Source organism: Phalaenopsis equestris, unplaced genomic scaffold (assembly GCF_001263595.1).
Source record: "Phalaenopsis equestris unplaced genomic scaffold, ASM126359v1 Scaffold000750, whole genome shotgun sequence".
In the NCBI taxonomy this organism is placed as follows: domain Eukaryota; kingdom Viridiplantae; phylum Streptophyta; class Magnoliopsida; order Asparagales; family Orchidaceae; genus Phalaenopsis; species Phalaenopsis equestris.
The window spans coordinates 159,335-173,539 of record NW_018165190.1 but is presented as its reverse complement, the minus strand read 5'-3'; the positions used below and the strand labels follow the sequence as shown (position 1 = coordinate 173,539).

The 14,205-nt window shown below is 35.8% G+C and overlaps 1 protein-coding gene across 1 annotated transcript in view; it reads right to left on the bottom strand.

Moving 5' to 3' along the window:
- LOC110030673 (xaa-Pro dipeptidase) overlaps positions 1-14,205 on the bottom strand; it is an 89,685-nt gene that overhangs the window by 20,333 nt on the left and 55,147 nt on the right. Inside the window, 5 exon segments of the mRNA XM_020733510.1 lie at positions 4,274-4,344; positions 4,426-4,467; positions 7,124-7,207; positions 9,706-9,748; positions 10,225-10,352. Of these exon segments, the coding sequence (XP_020589169.1) occupies positions 4,274-4,344; positions 4,426-4,467; positions 7,124-7,207; positions 9,706-9,748; positions 10,225-10,352 (368 nt within the window).

The following is a 14,205-nucleotide window of genomic DNA, read 5'->3' as shown; positions in this document are numbered from 1 at the left end:
CAGTGACTTCACGAACAATTTCGAACACGAGCTTATTTCAAACAAACTAAATTTCAAACGAACCGAACACGAACACAAGCTTTGTTCGTTCGTGTTCGGTTCGTTTACACCCCTACCTACCAGTGTAGTTGCTCCTCGAAAATTCTTGATGGGCAACAGAACGATGGGTCTCCCCTCCTCCATGAACGTGTAAGTGTACTTGAACTCATTGTGTTGTGTCTTGCTATCGAACTGTCACGGTCTCCCCAAAAAGATGTTGCAGACATCCATGGGCACGACATCATATCACATCTGGTCCTGTGGTTGATCGACAATGAAAACTCTAGTAAGCATTGCTATCTCATTCCCTTCAACCACGTTAGAGAATAGGGTTGGGAGTATTTTTGTGTAGTCAAATCTAACGTCTTCACCATGAAAACAAAGACCACATTCTCACAGTTTCCTCCATAAATAATGAGACTGCAAACTTTCACTCTCACTGTACACCTAGTGCGGAAGATATTGCACCCAAACCACGAGTGATTTCTCAATGGTTTCATCTACAAAATTCTTCATACCATTAGCATTGCCCCTTCATCCCCCAGGAGCTGGTATTCTTCCCCTTAATCCTCTGTTGTTTCTTCATCACTCACTTCCTTCACGACACTCTGCTTGGTAAGGAACACTACTCTACTCGTCGGGCAGCTAGAGGTGACATGATCATATCCAAGGACTCAGAAACATTTTCGGGCTAGAATCGTATCGGGTGTACTACTCTTCTCCGACTTCTTCCCGCACTGATTAGCCTTGTCAATTCCCTGTCCAATTCTACCAACTCCTCCAAGTGTATTCTTATTGGAGCCTCAAACAAAAAGGGTTGTCTAAAGTTAGCCAAGTACATCTGCTTCTTCTGTTGTCATTTCACTTTTAACGCTAAGGTTTGCACGGCTGTCCGTGTGCAATAGGTTTGCAGTTGGACTACATTACTGATGGCGGGCTTCAGGCCCCCCAAATACCAGGCTATGGAAAGCTCCTCTGCCCCTTTTAGTTCACATTTTAATATGAGTTGCATGAATTTTGTCTTTTATTCCTCCACGGATCGCTCCTTCTGTAGCAAGTAGTGAATTTTTATGAAAATATCTTAACACTAATGTGGGGGTAGGTACTGTCACTGCAGCGCCTTCTTCATCACTTAATAAATGATTTTGTCCCGCCCTTCCTTCTATCTTCCTCTCTTCAGGTTCTCCCACCACAATGAAGTATACTTCATCAGCTTGATGGCAACTAGTTTCACTCTTCAGTCATCCAGCACATACTTGTACTCGAAGATGCACTCAACCGTCTGCATCTATTCAAGGAAATCATCGCAATTCATCCTCCCATCGAAGTTCGTTCGGTCCACTTGAACTCCCAGATTTATGAGACTTTTAGCCAGCACCTCCTCTCTTGGTCTCCTCTAATACTAAATTCTAAAACCCTTGTTGATTCTCCTCTTCATTGAAGTCATTCCCATAAAGGGGGTTCAAGTATTCTTCTGGCCCTCCTCCCCGAACCTCACTATTATGGTCGTTGACCTCGCACATGGTCCTTTCCTCAAAGGCCTCGAGCCTTTGTAGCACTTGGTGGAGTATCCATTGTATGTTGCCCATGGTAACCTACTCAGGTTTCGACAATTGCTTTCTCGGCGGCATGATTAGGGTTCAGGGGTGGATAGATGGAAAATGTGTAGGGTGGGGAAAGAAAAAAATTTGGGGGTAGGTGGAGATAGGTTTGGATATGACAAATGTTAGAAACCCAAGGACAGGACTACAGTTAGGCTAGCTCTACTACAAAATGATACCGGAGTTGAGCCAAGCCACAACAAAAAATGCAAATATTTTTACTCGAAGAAAATAAGCGACAATAAGTTCACAAAGAAAAGAAAATACAATAAAAAACACAACACATATATGGCAACAGTTGTATTCCGAATGAATTGATGGTAAACTGGCAACTGGAAGGGTGGTGAGAGGGGTGGTGAAGCAACGGTTGAGGTAGGTACAACGAGGTGGGCATGCAGATGGAGACGACAGCAGTAGGGAAGAAGCAGGTGTTAAGGTGAAAAGGGAAAACAGGCATTGAGTTGCAATTGTATAGGATGGAGAGTGGCCGACAAGTTGGAGAAAACATGTGGGTTGGAAGGTTAGGAGAAACACGTGGTTGGAAGGGGGAGCTGGTAGTCGGCTTGAAGGAGGGAGACTAGGAACAGACTGCGACTAGATGGGGAAACTTGTAGTTGGATGGGAAAGCTTAAGGATGGAGGGGAATTTGCAGTTGGAGGGGGAAACCTGCGGTGCTAGATGGAAAAACAAGGAGCTGGTTGGGACAAATAAACACCACCTCAAACGAGTTACAACTGTAGCATCTCGTCTTCGAATAAAGCCCTTAAAGGGAAACCTTGACGTCGGCGGCTGTCCTGACAGAAATCTAAAAGCAAAACTGACATAGAACACACAAAATAACATATAAATACTATTAGGTGAAAAGGAGTGGCCCACTCCTTTTGGGTGGAAACTCCCAACCCCAAGGAGGCCAGTTGACTCTGTCTGTTTCCAACTGGACTGGTCCAATTGGCCGCAGATCTTTCCCAAAGTCGATCCAGCCTTCACATCCGCATCAAGGATGCTATGCAAACAATGATACGAAGATCACCAATTAAGATAAGAACCTCACCCTTGAGTCTCGATAGCTAGAGTTTAAAATAATATATTAGAACACAAGCCTTGTGTTACAAAGTTCCCTAAAATTTTCATTCTGAAAGCAACAAAAATAGCGGTGCCACCTTCACCTGAAGCCAAGAATGTAAACGATAATGATCATGAGCAGAAACCTACATGAAGTTAGAAGATATCTTGTTCGCCTATTCTATTGTTGTTTAAGAACTGCTTTGAGTAGCAAAAGAGTGAAATTCATGATTGAGTGATCCTATGTCTGCAGTATGGATTCAAAAGTCTTTTCTTCCGTGATTTTGTTTCCTAGCTTCAAAAGCTGTTAAAATTCCCTCAGAACATTGTATGAGTAAAGAATCTTTTTTCTCGAAAGAATATTGGCTTCTTGAGAAAAACAGACATATTCATAGCTATTGTTTCAAAAGGCTCTTATGCTGAGGCGCAGAAAAAAAACCCTCGAGATATAAGACTCGGTGTCACCAATGAGGCTTGCATGTTCTTCGACTGAGGCGTACACCTCGATCAAGCTACAAAAAAATGCATATAATATTTTATCACTAAAATATAGTATATTATATGATATTATATTATACAATATTATATTATATTTAATATATCTGATACAATGCCACAAAAAGATTAAAAGATAATTTAAGTATAATTATTTGATCATGTAATTAATTTTATTTTTGTTTTACAATTGATTGGATTTCATATTAACAGATAGTAAGAAAAAAATGCTAATAAATGATGAGCATTTTAAAGTTGCAAATGAAATAAAATTAGATGATAATAAATCTGATGATTCTCTTGAAAATGATGAAGGCAATGATGAGTACACAATGGATCTTGAACCTAATTGAATATTTAAATTTTAAGTAAAGGTTTACCTATAATTATATTTCAACTTATATTTTATATCAACATTTAATATTATGAATTGTGATTTTTTTCTTTATGATAACAAACTAAATAACAATTTCAATGATTTATATAATATTTCTTATTTATTTTTAATTTTATCAATTTTTATTAAGCGTATGTCTTGCCAGAGCAAAATGCCTCGGTTCCCAATATTGCCTTCTAAAAACTTCTTAATCATAGGATAACATGGCGCATCTTGTGACATAAAAAACTATTTGGAGCAAAAGGTCATGTATGTTCCTAAAATTAAAAATACACCACAGAATGGAAAAGGTTGGGCACTTACAAGGCATCCATATTGATTACCATATGTTTTAAAATCATAAAAAAAAATTAATGAGCAAAAAACTCAAATTCTCTTAAAAATTAGAAAGAGCCAACAATTTCTACTTGCTACAAGTTCCACAGAACAGGCCATTATTAGATTAAGGAACAGTCATGTCTGAACCAAGCAATCAGCATTCATATTAGGCAAATTTCTAAAACCTAAGAAACATAAGGTGATAAAAACGCAATAACATATTACCAACATCCAATCACAAAGTTTAAAAAAACTCAAATAAAATGCAGCTAATCATTCTAAGAATAAACAATTAAAAATGGTTCATGCTCAACAGTAATTTTATTTTTTCTGTCTAAAAAGAAAAAGCAAAAATCCTTACTTGTGCATGACAATCCAACTCACTCCAGGAGACATTGATTTTATTACTGAATCATGAGCCCCTAAGACAGCCTGCATATGCCATCATTCATTAAGTGATTCACGAAACTTTCTAAATATGCATGCATGCATCTATGTATATCCAAAACATACATTGTATACTGCAGCCTGGTCATTTGTGAATTGTCCACTAACCTGAACAGAAAGAAGTTAAATAAGAAAAAGCTGTAACATTTAAGATGGTAACAAGAAGCACGATTAAAAATGAATTATTTTCATTTTTTTCTTTTAAGATTAGTAAAATTCAAGTAAAGCTCTATCATCAAAGCATAAAAACTTCAAGAATCTCTGCAAAATAAGTTCTCAAAGACAATAGATCACAATAGGTGAATATATATATATGAATGCTACTCATCAAATCAAATATATATATATATATATATATGAACGAGACAGACGGACAGACGGACGCATGTCTACACACGCACGCATGCACACACGTGTACACATGCACAGATAACACACACACACACACTTCCCAGAAGAGAACAGTCATCCTCCAGCCACTTAAACTTAATGTCATGTTCTTCAAATGCATGGTCAAAACTATGCATTCTCTTGAATAATCATTAAAACTAGAATCATCTGTGACTTTTAGGCATTTCCAGATAATTAAATCAATCAAACGCTTCAGATTTTACTCAATGAATTGCTTTCTTTGATTGAGATGGTAATTATAAATTCAATGTGTATAAACTTTGAAAGGGTTGGCGTTAAATAAACGAGTTTATGATGATATTCAGCGCATATTGGATTATTTTGATTCGTAGAATACAAAAACTAAACTTGAATTTTAAGAAGGCTTTTATATGTCATCTGATCATTCTCATTTTTTTACTTGCTCCATGAATAGTTAAATTATTATAAATTTAATGAAACATCATTCACAGTAATTTCATATTTTAGATCACAATCAAAAGTGTGATCTTGAATTTAAAAATTATGCTGGCATAGATAAAATTTGGAGAAAAATTGTCCTCAATTAATCAACTCTGTTGAAAGGAATTAAATCTCATAGTTGATTAAGGACAAAGTCCCAAAATGAAGTATAAAACTTAACATTCACAAAAATCTTTCATTTTTTTCTTATATAGTTATTCAAGTTCCAACTTTCTTACATTCTTGAACCATAAAAAGTCATAAAACCTATAATTACTACACTCCTTAAGTCGTTGATTTATGATCTTGAATATGTCATAAGCCACTGGTTGCCTAATTAAGCCGTCAAAATCATAAACATGTTTTACAACGAGTGGCAATTGTTTGATACAGTAAGAAATAATCCAAGTCATCACACAGTCCCTCTGCAATAAAGTATCACTACAAGCCGCAAGCCGCATTGCTAAACACTATCAGGCAACATTCAAGAGCCTATCGACACCCAACATCGGCCTCCAAATAGCCCACTGTAGTTCCCCGCCAATGTGGTCATAATTGGATTGCTAAACCTTACTTTAGTAGAGGATGGAGATGGACATGGGAGCTTTTCATCTTCCTGACAATTTCCCAGCCGCTTAAGATCAATTATGGGGTGGCAACCATTAGACTTGAAATCGCGTTAATATTTAAAAAGATATTCAACATTGGTTTGATAAACTTTCCAATGAATTTTTTGGAAATAAGATTTATCTTAGCAATCTTAATATCGTTAATAATTATAAAACGTTTTAGCTATATCGTCACATTAGGGAAAAAGAAGTTGAGGAGCTTTAACTAAAAACAAGGGTGGAAGATCAGTATTTAAGTGTTAAAATATTAAAAAGATTTGGGAGCTTCTTGGCCTACTAAACACTTTAATATTATTTTAAAAACTAAAAAGATGCCCGAGAAGTGGAGGAAGAGTATTTTGGTCCCCATTTTTAAGAATAAAGGGGATGCAAAGAGTGTTGAAATTACAGGGGAATTAAGTTGATGGGTTATACTTTAAAATTATGGGAAAGCATAATTGAACATAGGTTAAGACATGATATAACGATTTCTCGTAATCAGTTGGCCAGTGTCCCAATGCTCCTGTAAATGACAACAGTACGTCAATGTGAGCAACTCAAGGATGGTGGTTGCCAAAATAGTAAAGGTTCCATATGATTCTCCATGGTTCTTAGCATTCCATGCTTTCCAACAGTGGTGAACCACATAACAATAAATACGAGCTAATGCTTTATTATGGCCCTTAGCATTCCTTGCTCTCCAACAATGGCGAAACAACATTGCTATCAAAGCCAGTGTGACAATCACACAACTACAAAATTAATATTGAAGTCGTTAGATCAACATCTTCAACAACATTATTTCTAAGCATAAAAAATGCCCATGATTCACGTGATAAATAATATCCCATTTGAGTTGAGTTTTTCATAGAAAATAAAATTTCTAGAATTACAATCATTCCACAATCTCTGAAGTCGGAATTCTCTCAAGGACCAACTTAAAATATCTTGCTTTCTTTTGAAAAAAGAAAAAAACAAATGAAATTTTCAACCCATGCTACAAAAGCAGTTTGCCCAAAAGGGATCCTTTGGCCTTCTCAGCTTAAACAGCTGAAAATGAGACGCCAAATATTGCAGCAGAAATAAGATTAATCCTTGATCATTAGTTGACTTATAAGTAGCATAAAATATAGGTTTGGCACTAAATTACAAGCTTTGGAAAAGCATTCCCCAAATTATGAAACCAAAATATGCTATGGATGTAATCACAATCAACAAATGGATAATCATATAATCTAAGGCCGAACCCTTCTGCAACATTCAGTAAGGATATCCAAAATAATAGAGATATTAACTATACTCACGGGGAAAGAACATGTTATATCAGACCCATAGAAGTGATATTCAGATCCCATGTCAAACAAAGCCATGTCTCCTTCTTTCAATGCCTGCAAAAGAAAATGGTAAAAGGGATAACAAAAGTTATATTTATAAGAATGCAAGCGCCTGTTGCTCATTACAGCAGTGTGAAAACTTTAGCGGCTTATGATTCAGCCATGAGAATTCATACTCAAACAGAAAAACCAAACACCAAAATAAAATTTACATCAGTTATAAAATATAAGGAAAAACATCTTCCCATTTAGAAAATAAATAAGTTAATGCAAATGATATATCCTTTTCCAACACCTCAAATCATTAGTCAGAAATACAAATACACACCAGTTTCCAATTCTAAATGAAGGACCAAAAGACAAGAATAACTAGTTGTTAGCAGAATCATTGGATAACAATTTGAACTATACAAGTGTTGAAAAGAACATGCATATAAATTAGAAGGAGAAACAAAATAACATAAAGAAAGAGTGAGCATGCTAAAATAAAGAACATGTTCGTCACATACTTCCCAAAACCCTCTAACTAGAATCATAAATGCTGATGTGAGTGGCCAAACATCACCATTCAACCAATTCATCATCAGTTTTTAACAAAATTTGTTCCAAATATGCTGCATAAAGATAACTAAATGACAAGGCAGGGCAGGTAAAAATGAACCCCATGCACATCAAGTAGTTAACTTTTTCAATTAATTGAACCTTGAAGAAAATACAAAGCACCGGGATATATAAACTAAGAAAACAAATTTTTGGATAAACTACGAAAAAGTAAAAAGTAAAACCAAAACAGACACCTTATCCTTAGGAGCCCTAAGCAAATCATTGAATTTTTAAGTAATGTCAAACTTGCATTTGGGTCTTTTCAAGTAAATATACTATTAGGTTTAACATATTAATTTAGAAATGTTTTGAGATATATATTCATTCCAAGAATAGTTTCTTAGAAAGCAAATTGGTTCCATAAAGGCAAAAATTTGGCTTCGTAGTAATTTTTCCACTACCTAAAAAAACACTATTTTACACTCTGCATCATTTTTAATTGTTTTGGATTTAATCCTTTTAAGAGCTTTTGGCAAGTTTTTCAATCAATCATTCAAAAGTTGTTCCTTAGGTGATACTGGAACTAATCAAATCCTCAGTAACAAAAGCAAATTTCATTAAACAAATGATTAGAGTTACAAAAATGACTCAAACAGAATTGAAATTACAACAAACACTAATCCCTGGCTAATGTCGGATGAGAAGATCCAAGGGCAACGGTGGCGTCTGCAAAGGTGGTTGGGAGTTGCAATGGTAGGGGGTTGTAGAATATGTGGTGGGATGGTGGGGGTTATGGTGACCGATGGCATGGAGTAGGGGATACGGGAAAGACTAAGTTGGTTGTTGTCCAGGTAGGTTGGAACCGTAGGGAGGGGCTGCAGTTGGGCAGTTATGATAGGGTAGCTAGCGGCCTGACTGGTGGCTGGGTTGGTATAGGGAGAAGTGCAGGCCCAAGGTAAAAAGAGGTACAGGCCAGCAGTTAGGTAGGCAAGCAGAGGCAGCTGGCTGTTGAAGGTTGGACGAGGAAAAGGAATGCTAGCCAGCGGCTAGGGACAGGAAAGGAAGGGAATAGAAGAGGATACAGCACCACTTCGGAGAAGAATACATCCGGAGCACCACATGTCGCCGGATACAGGTGAGAAGAAGCCAACTAAGGCAAACCTCAACCACATGGCATCCATGTTGGTGACAATCCATAGCGTTTTCAAAGAACTCATGGATAAATAGGACCTTATCCAAGATCAACATCTTAATGTTAGAGTTGCCTTAGTTGGCAACAATGAGAGAAGATCAAATGTAATAAGCAGAGAAAAAAAAATATCATGGTTAATTCAGTCCTTTGTCGACCTAGGAACAACACCATTGTCATTCAGGATTTGAACCCACTTAAAATCAAGTGCCAAAAATAACAGGTTTAAGCAGATATGAAGACCGATATGATTTAAGTATAAAAAAATGCAAGGAATTTACCACTTCATACAGTTTAAATAATATAAAACTTAAACTGGGTTCATTATTTAAAAAAAAAAAAAAAAACTTTAGGTTGCTACCATACGAATGAGTTCATATAAGCTTCCCATAGAGAAATAAAAATGCACTGGGAAGATGTAATCCATAGAAAATATTATAATCTTGCATCGCGAGGCATGGTATTGACGAGAAATATATATAAAATTTCAAACTTCCAATACGCAGCTCCAAATGTTCCAAAATTGTAAGTGATACGACCTAAATAAGGTACTTTCAAGTAATATTAAACTTCCCACCATATATTGAACCCTCTCTCCTCCACCCCAACCCCACCACAAATAACCACCAATGCCTTTAAAGAAAGAAAGGACTTTCTTACAAACTAAAAGAGTGAGGAAATAATATATCTGCTCTATCACATTTTCAGCAAGTACACAAGGGGAAGAATCATAAAATCAATTAGAAAAAAAAAAGAGGGAGAGAATAATAGCTTTTTATCGACTTAGAAGAAAAGAAACCAGGATAATCAAGAAGCACACCCGGTCGTTTGGAGCAGCTGCATGACCATAGTGAAGAACAGCACTGCACAACGAGCAAAACAATAGAATAAATAAGATGTCCATAAGATTTCAATTAGCATAAGCCTTAAACAGTTTATAAGATCCAAACACAAAAAGAAAACAAAAAACGTGACAAAAGAACATAGCTAATGTTTCTTTCAGCAATGAATCATAAATGAACAGCTTTAGTTATCAGCCAAGACACCATAACATTAGCATCAAGAAGCGTTTCAACTAAAACGAAGAGGTTAACGTTTCAATCAGAATCAACCAATGAAGAAGATGTACATACACTAACCAAACAGCCAAATTACTATGAAACTCCCAAGAAGTTTCATTACTTATATCTGATTTTAACATTATGCACTTAAGTCTGTTTGAACCACATTGACGGGCTACTATAATTAGCCAAAATGAGACATCATGGCCACCAAGGAGATAAAAAGATCAATTTAAAAAATTCTCAGTTTTGTAACATTTACAGGAACATGTTCTCACCTGTTTTCACCTGTGGCACAAATACATGTATACGAACAGTGCCTACAACCACCATACATGTAGATGTGATGCAGAAAGATGCTTTCCAACTGATACTCTTTCATCTCTGCTCTGATTCTTCTCATAACCTAGTCAAAAGTACGCAGCAAGAAACTGAACGATAGCTGAACAAATACCAATTATTTCGACAAAGACAACCGAGTCCATAAATATTGTGAAGTATTAATATAGCAATCAAACAACCATGCAGCAAGAAAAACAGCATCATCTAAACTACAAATTCTATATTCGAATGTATTAAAAACCCCAAAAGACCACTTTAAAATGAGAATATGTATGAAGCAATAACTCTGCTGTCCTTTTCTCCTTAAAAAGCAAGAGCCCTTGTCTCCTTAAAAAGCGAAAGCCCCATCAAATATAACCATTTTAATATTTTTAAAATGATCAAACGTAACATGAAAATTATTTCTATCAGGTTAAAGTTCAAAAATTGTGATTTTATATAGATAAATGAAAATTCTTAAAACAACTTCTATTTTACATACAGAGAAAAAGGGTTAGAAAGCTTCTAACTAAACAAAGAAAATGGAAAATTCATCATATGTTTTATCAATCTTTCCTTTACTTATTTGGTACAAAGTAATCCTTATTCTATTACTTGAAAGCTTTCAAAACTAGCACCGTTTTTATTACTGACTGGATACTTTGCTGAATCAGATTTAGCGAACCAACCAAGTTCAGTGGTTATTTTGTGAACAATTACATGATACACTAACTACTCATAAGATGTTGAGGATGAACTTAGGCTCAAAGATAATAAGATTCGAAAAACAATTAACATAAAGAATGATGTTACAAGTCATTAAAAAGCATGAACACTACTATGGGAACAAAACTCAAATTTAACATGTCCAATTCCTCTCTCTAGAACTCCAAACATTATCCCTATAGACTTTGTATATACCCTCACTCTCAATAGATACATCAGAGGTTAAATCAAGCAGGAAAGTAAAATGGAACGCTCATGTTACACTATTTACTTCAGCTTCTCTCACTTCAATGGATTATATAAAAAATGAAGCTTAGGTGATACTTTACTTAAGCTTCTTCCCACTTGACACTCTTCTCTCTTTCTCCCTCCGCATCATACCCCTATATCTCCTTAGATATCTCTCTCAAATGGATAAATAAAGCTCAAAGCATCAAGTATTAATCCCTTGAACATTTTAATATTCAGTAGAAACAATAGGTATACTAGCCATTCAGGGTGAAACAGATATCTCTCACGCTGCTCCACTTTCACATCTCAAATAAGCTCATTCTTGTGAACGTCAAACAAAGATATTCCTCTAAAGAGTGCTTTAAGAGGGTAGTTGCAACACCCAAATTTTAGCAATTTTAAGGCATACCTTAAATTTTGCATCCTTCATAATTCAACTCAGTCAATTTTATAAAATTCTATAGATTGAATTTATCAATTTGATATATAGCACCATGCTTGAATTTTTGAAGTATGAGAAGATATAAAATTATGAAACAAAAGTTTAATCAAACTTAAATATGGCCTTAATTAAACATTAATTCCGTGTCATTGTTGTAGCCATTGCCATTCCTACGTGATTTTCAGTCGTGGGATGGTTCAAACAGTTGAGATCCAATGAGATCTCATTAAATGTCGCGTCCTCACTTCTCTTGTCTGAATTCTCCCTCACACGAGAAGCTTCGCTCAGGCACTGTAGTAGGCACAACTGGTGCATCTCGCAGGGATCCGCAAGTGGTGATACTGAGCTCTGATTGAAATAGGTAGGGAACACCATTTTTATGATGTTGCAGGCATTTGTTTTCTTTCTTACGCTTCAGTTTTGACGTTTGCAACAAATTGGTGCACTTTTTCACTCCATGTCATTGTTGTGAGAGGCGGGAAATGAGCGAAGAGAAGTGTAAAGAAGAAAGAAAGAAATAGAAAAGCTTTTAAGGAGAATTTATGAAAGGAAGCCTGTATAAGTTTAGTTTTAGCAAATGAAATATGCTCAGAGTTAAGTTAAGACCGACGGTGAGAATTTTATGAAATTTTGAGAGAATCATGATTTCAGAATGTTTACGCTAGGCGGCGAGCTCAAACTGAGCTTGAGAAAACTCGACATAGGGTTGTTCCGTCGATTCAGGTGAAATGATCGTGTGTTAACTTAAGAAAACTACTCTATTGATTTTCATGTGATTGTGTTTGACACCATTATATCTAAAAGTTTATGTATATTATGAATGAATACCTGGATAAATTGTAAGAAAGTAAATTTGATTTGTTCCTTAAAATACAAGATTTTACTATATTATAAATATGATGAATAACCTTATGAAATCATTGTTTGTTGGTATTCATTTACTATGATTCATCCACATGACATATGAAATATCTAAGATTAATGCTTGTAATTAGAATTATGATTTAAAAAATGTCATGAGTGATATTATAAGTAGGCTATTACATTAATACAAGATAAAGAATGATGGGATTCCAAACTTTTGGTATTCAGATGGAGACAAAACTCTAGGAACCGTTAGGATCAGACGGCTATAGAACATAAAAAATTGTTTTTATCATAAGACTATTGATAACTGCTCTGTTGGATGACAACTTTTAACAATATTTAATGTGGCACTTGGGCTGAGTGGCGACCAAATGACATGATAGAACAAGACATAAAAATAGTCGAAGTCTATACAAATTATAAGAAACATTCATATGATTAGCTTGGGAATGTAGGAAACCATTGTCGACAACAAAAAAGAAGAAGGGAGGTGTAGTTTGTGGGTGGTCGCCCGTAAGGAGCTGTCGGTCGTCGGAATCGAAATCCGGTCGCCCTCTTCGGAAGAACGTTTTAATTTACATATATATATATATATATATATTTAGAAAAATATGAAATCAAACTGACCTCATATTTTTCAGAGTTTAAATGAAAGAGCGCTCTACCTCAAATCATGTATCTATCCCGAGGGATAAACACAAAACTTGAGGATGAGGCTCGATCAAATAAACTAAGAAATATATGACATCCGTTTAGTCTGTGAAACCGTTTTATTTGCCGACAAGTTCCCCTATTTAATACAAAAAATTAAATAGGGTTTATTTTAGGCTGGGTTCGGAAAAGCTTCCTATAAGGCAAACCCCTATAGTTAATTACATCTTAAATGACCGAAGTCACCTAAGAAAACTCTCGATAAAAATCAGGGGATATCATCTTCAAAGAAGTCAAAAGGATAGGACTTTTCAACGAAATCGGACAAAGAGGTGTGAAAGGGGAAATGCTCGAACCTGGAATAATGTTGAGGAATCCAAATGAAGAGAAACTAGATGAGGCCACGGATCCTGAGGAGAACCCCAGTGACTTCCCAGTCTATCCTATGATTTGGCTCCAGTTTTGAGAAGAAATTATTAAAATGTTTCATCCTGCCAATTTTATTTAATTATGGCTTATATTTGCGTGACATGGCCACACAAACCGCCTGGAATATATGAGGGTTTACGTCGTATCGGACGACAACCTCGGAACCTAGAACGAGTTAGGGCTTAAATCGTACAGCAGAGCTATATGAATGTCTAAAAAAAAGGTGGAGGATTTATGTTGTGCTAGGCAAACAACTTCGAAATCATATGGATTGTTGTTTAATTTCTAGGAAAGGAATGATTTTGCTGGGGAAGATAGGTTCTGCTGTTGGTTCTGCTGTTGAAGATGGTCAAGATGGTCGTGCTGCCCACCGCGCTAGCTCCAAGCTCCCAGACATGACGAGTTTAAGCTTTCTAGGGTGTCCGGTTATAGTGATAAATCAAACGGCCCTATGGTTGTAGTCCCCTAAACATCCTATGTAAAAAAGAGTAAACATGTTTAAAGTTGCAAAATGTAAAGCATGCAAGTGAAACAGTAGTAGACAGAAAATAGAAGCAGTATAACATGCTATACATGAAAGCAGGTAGAAACA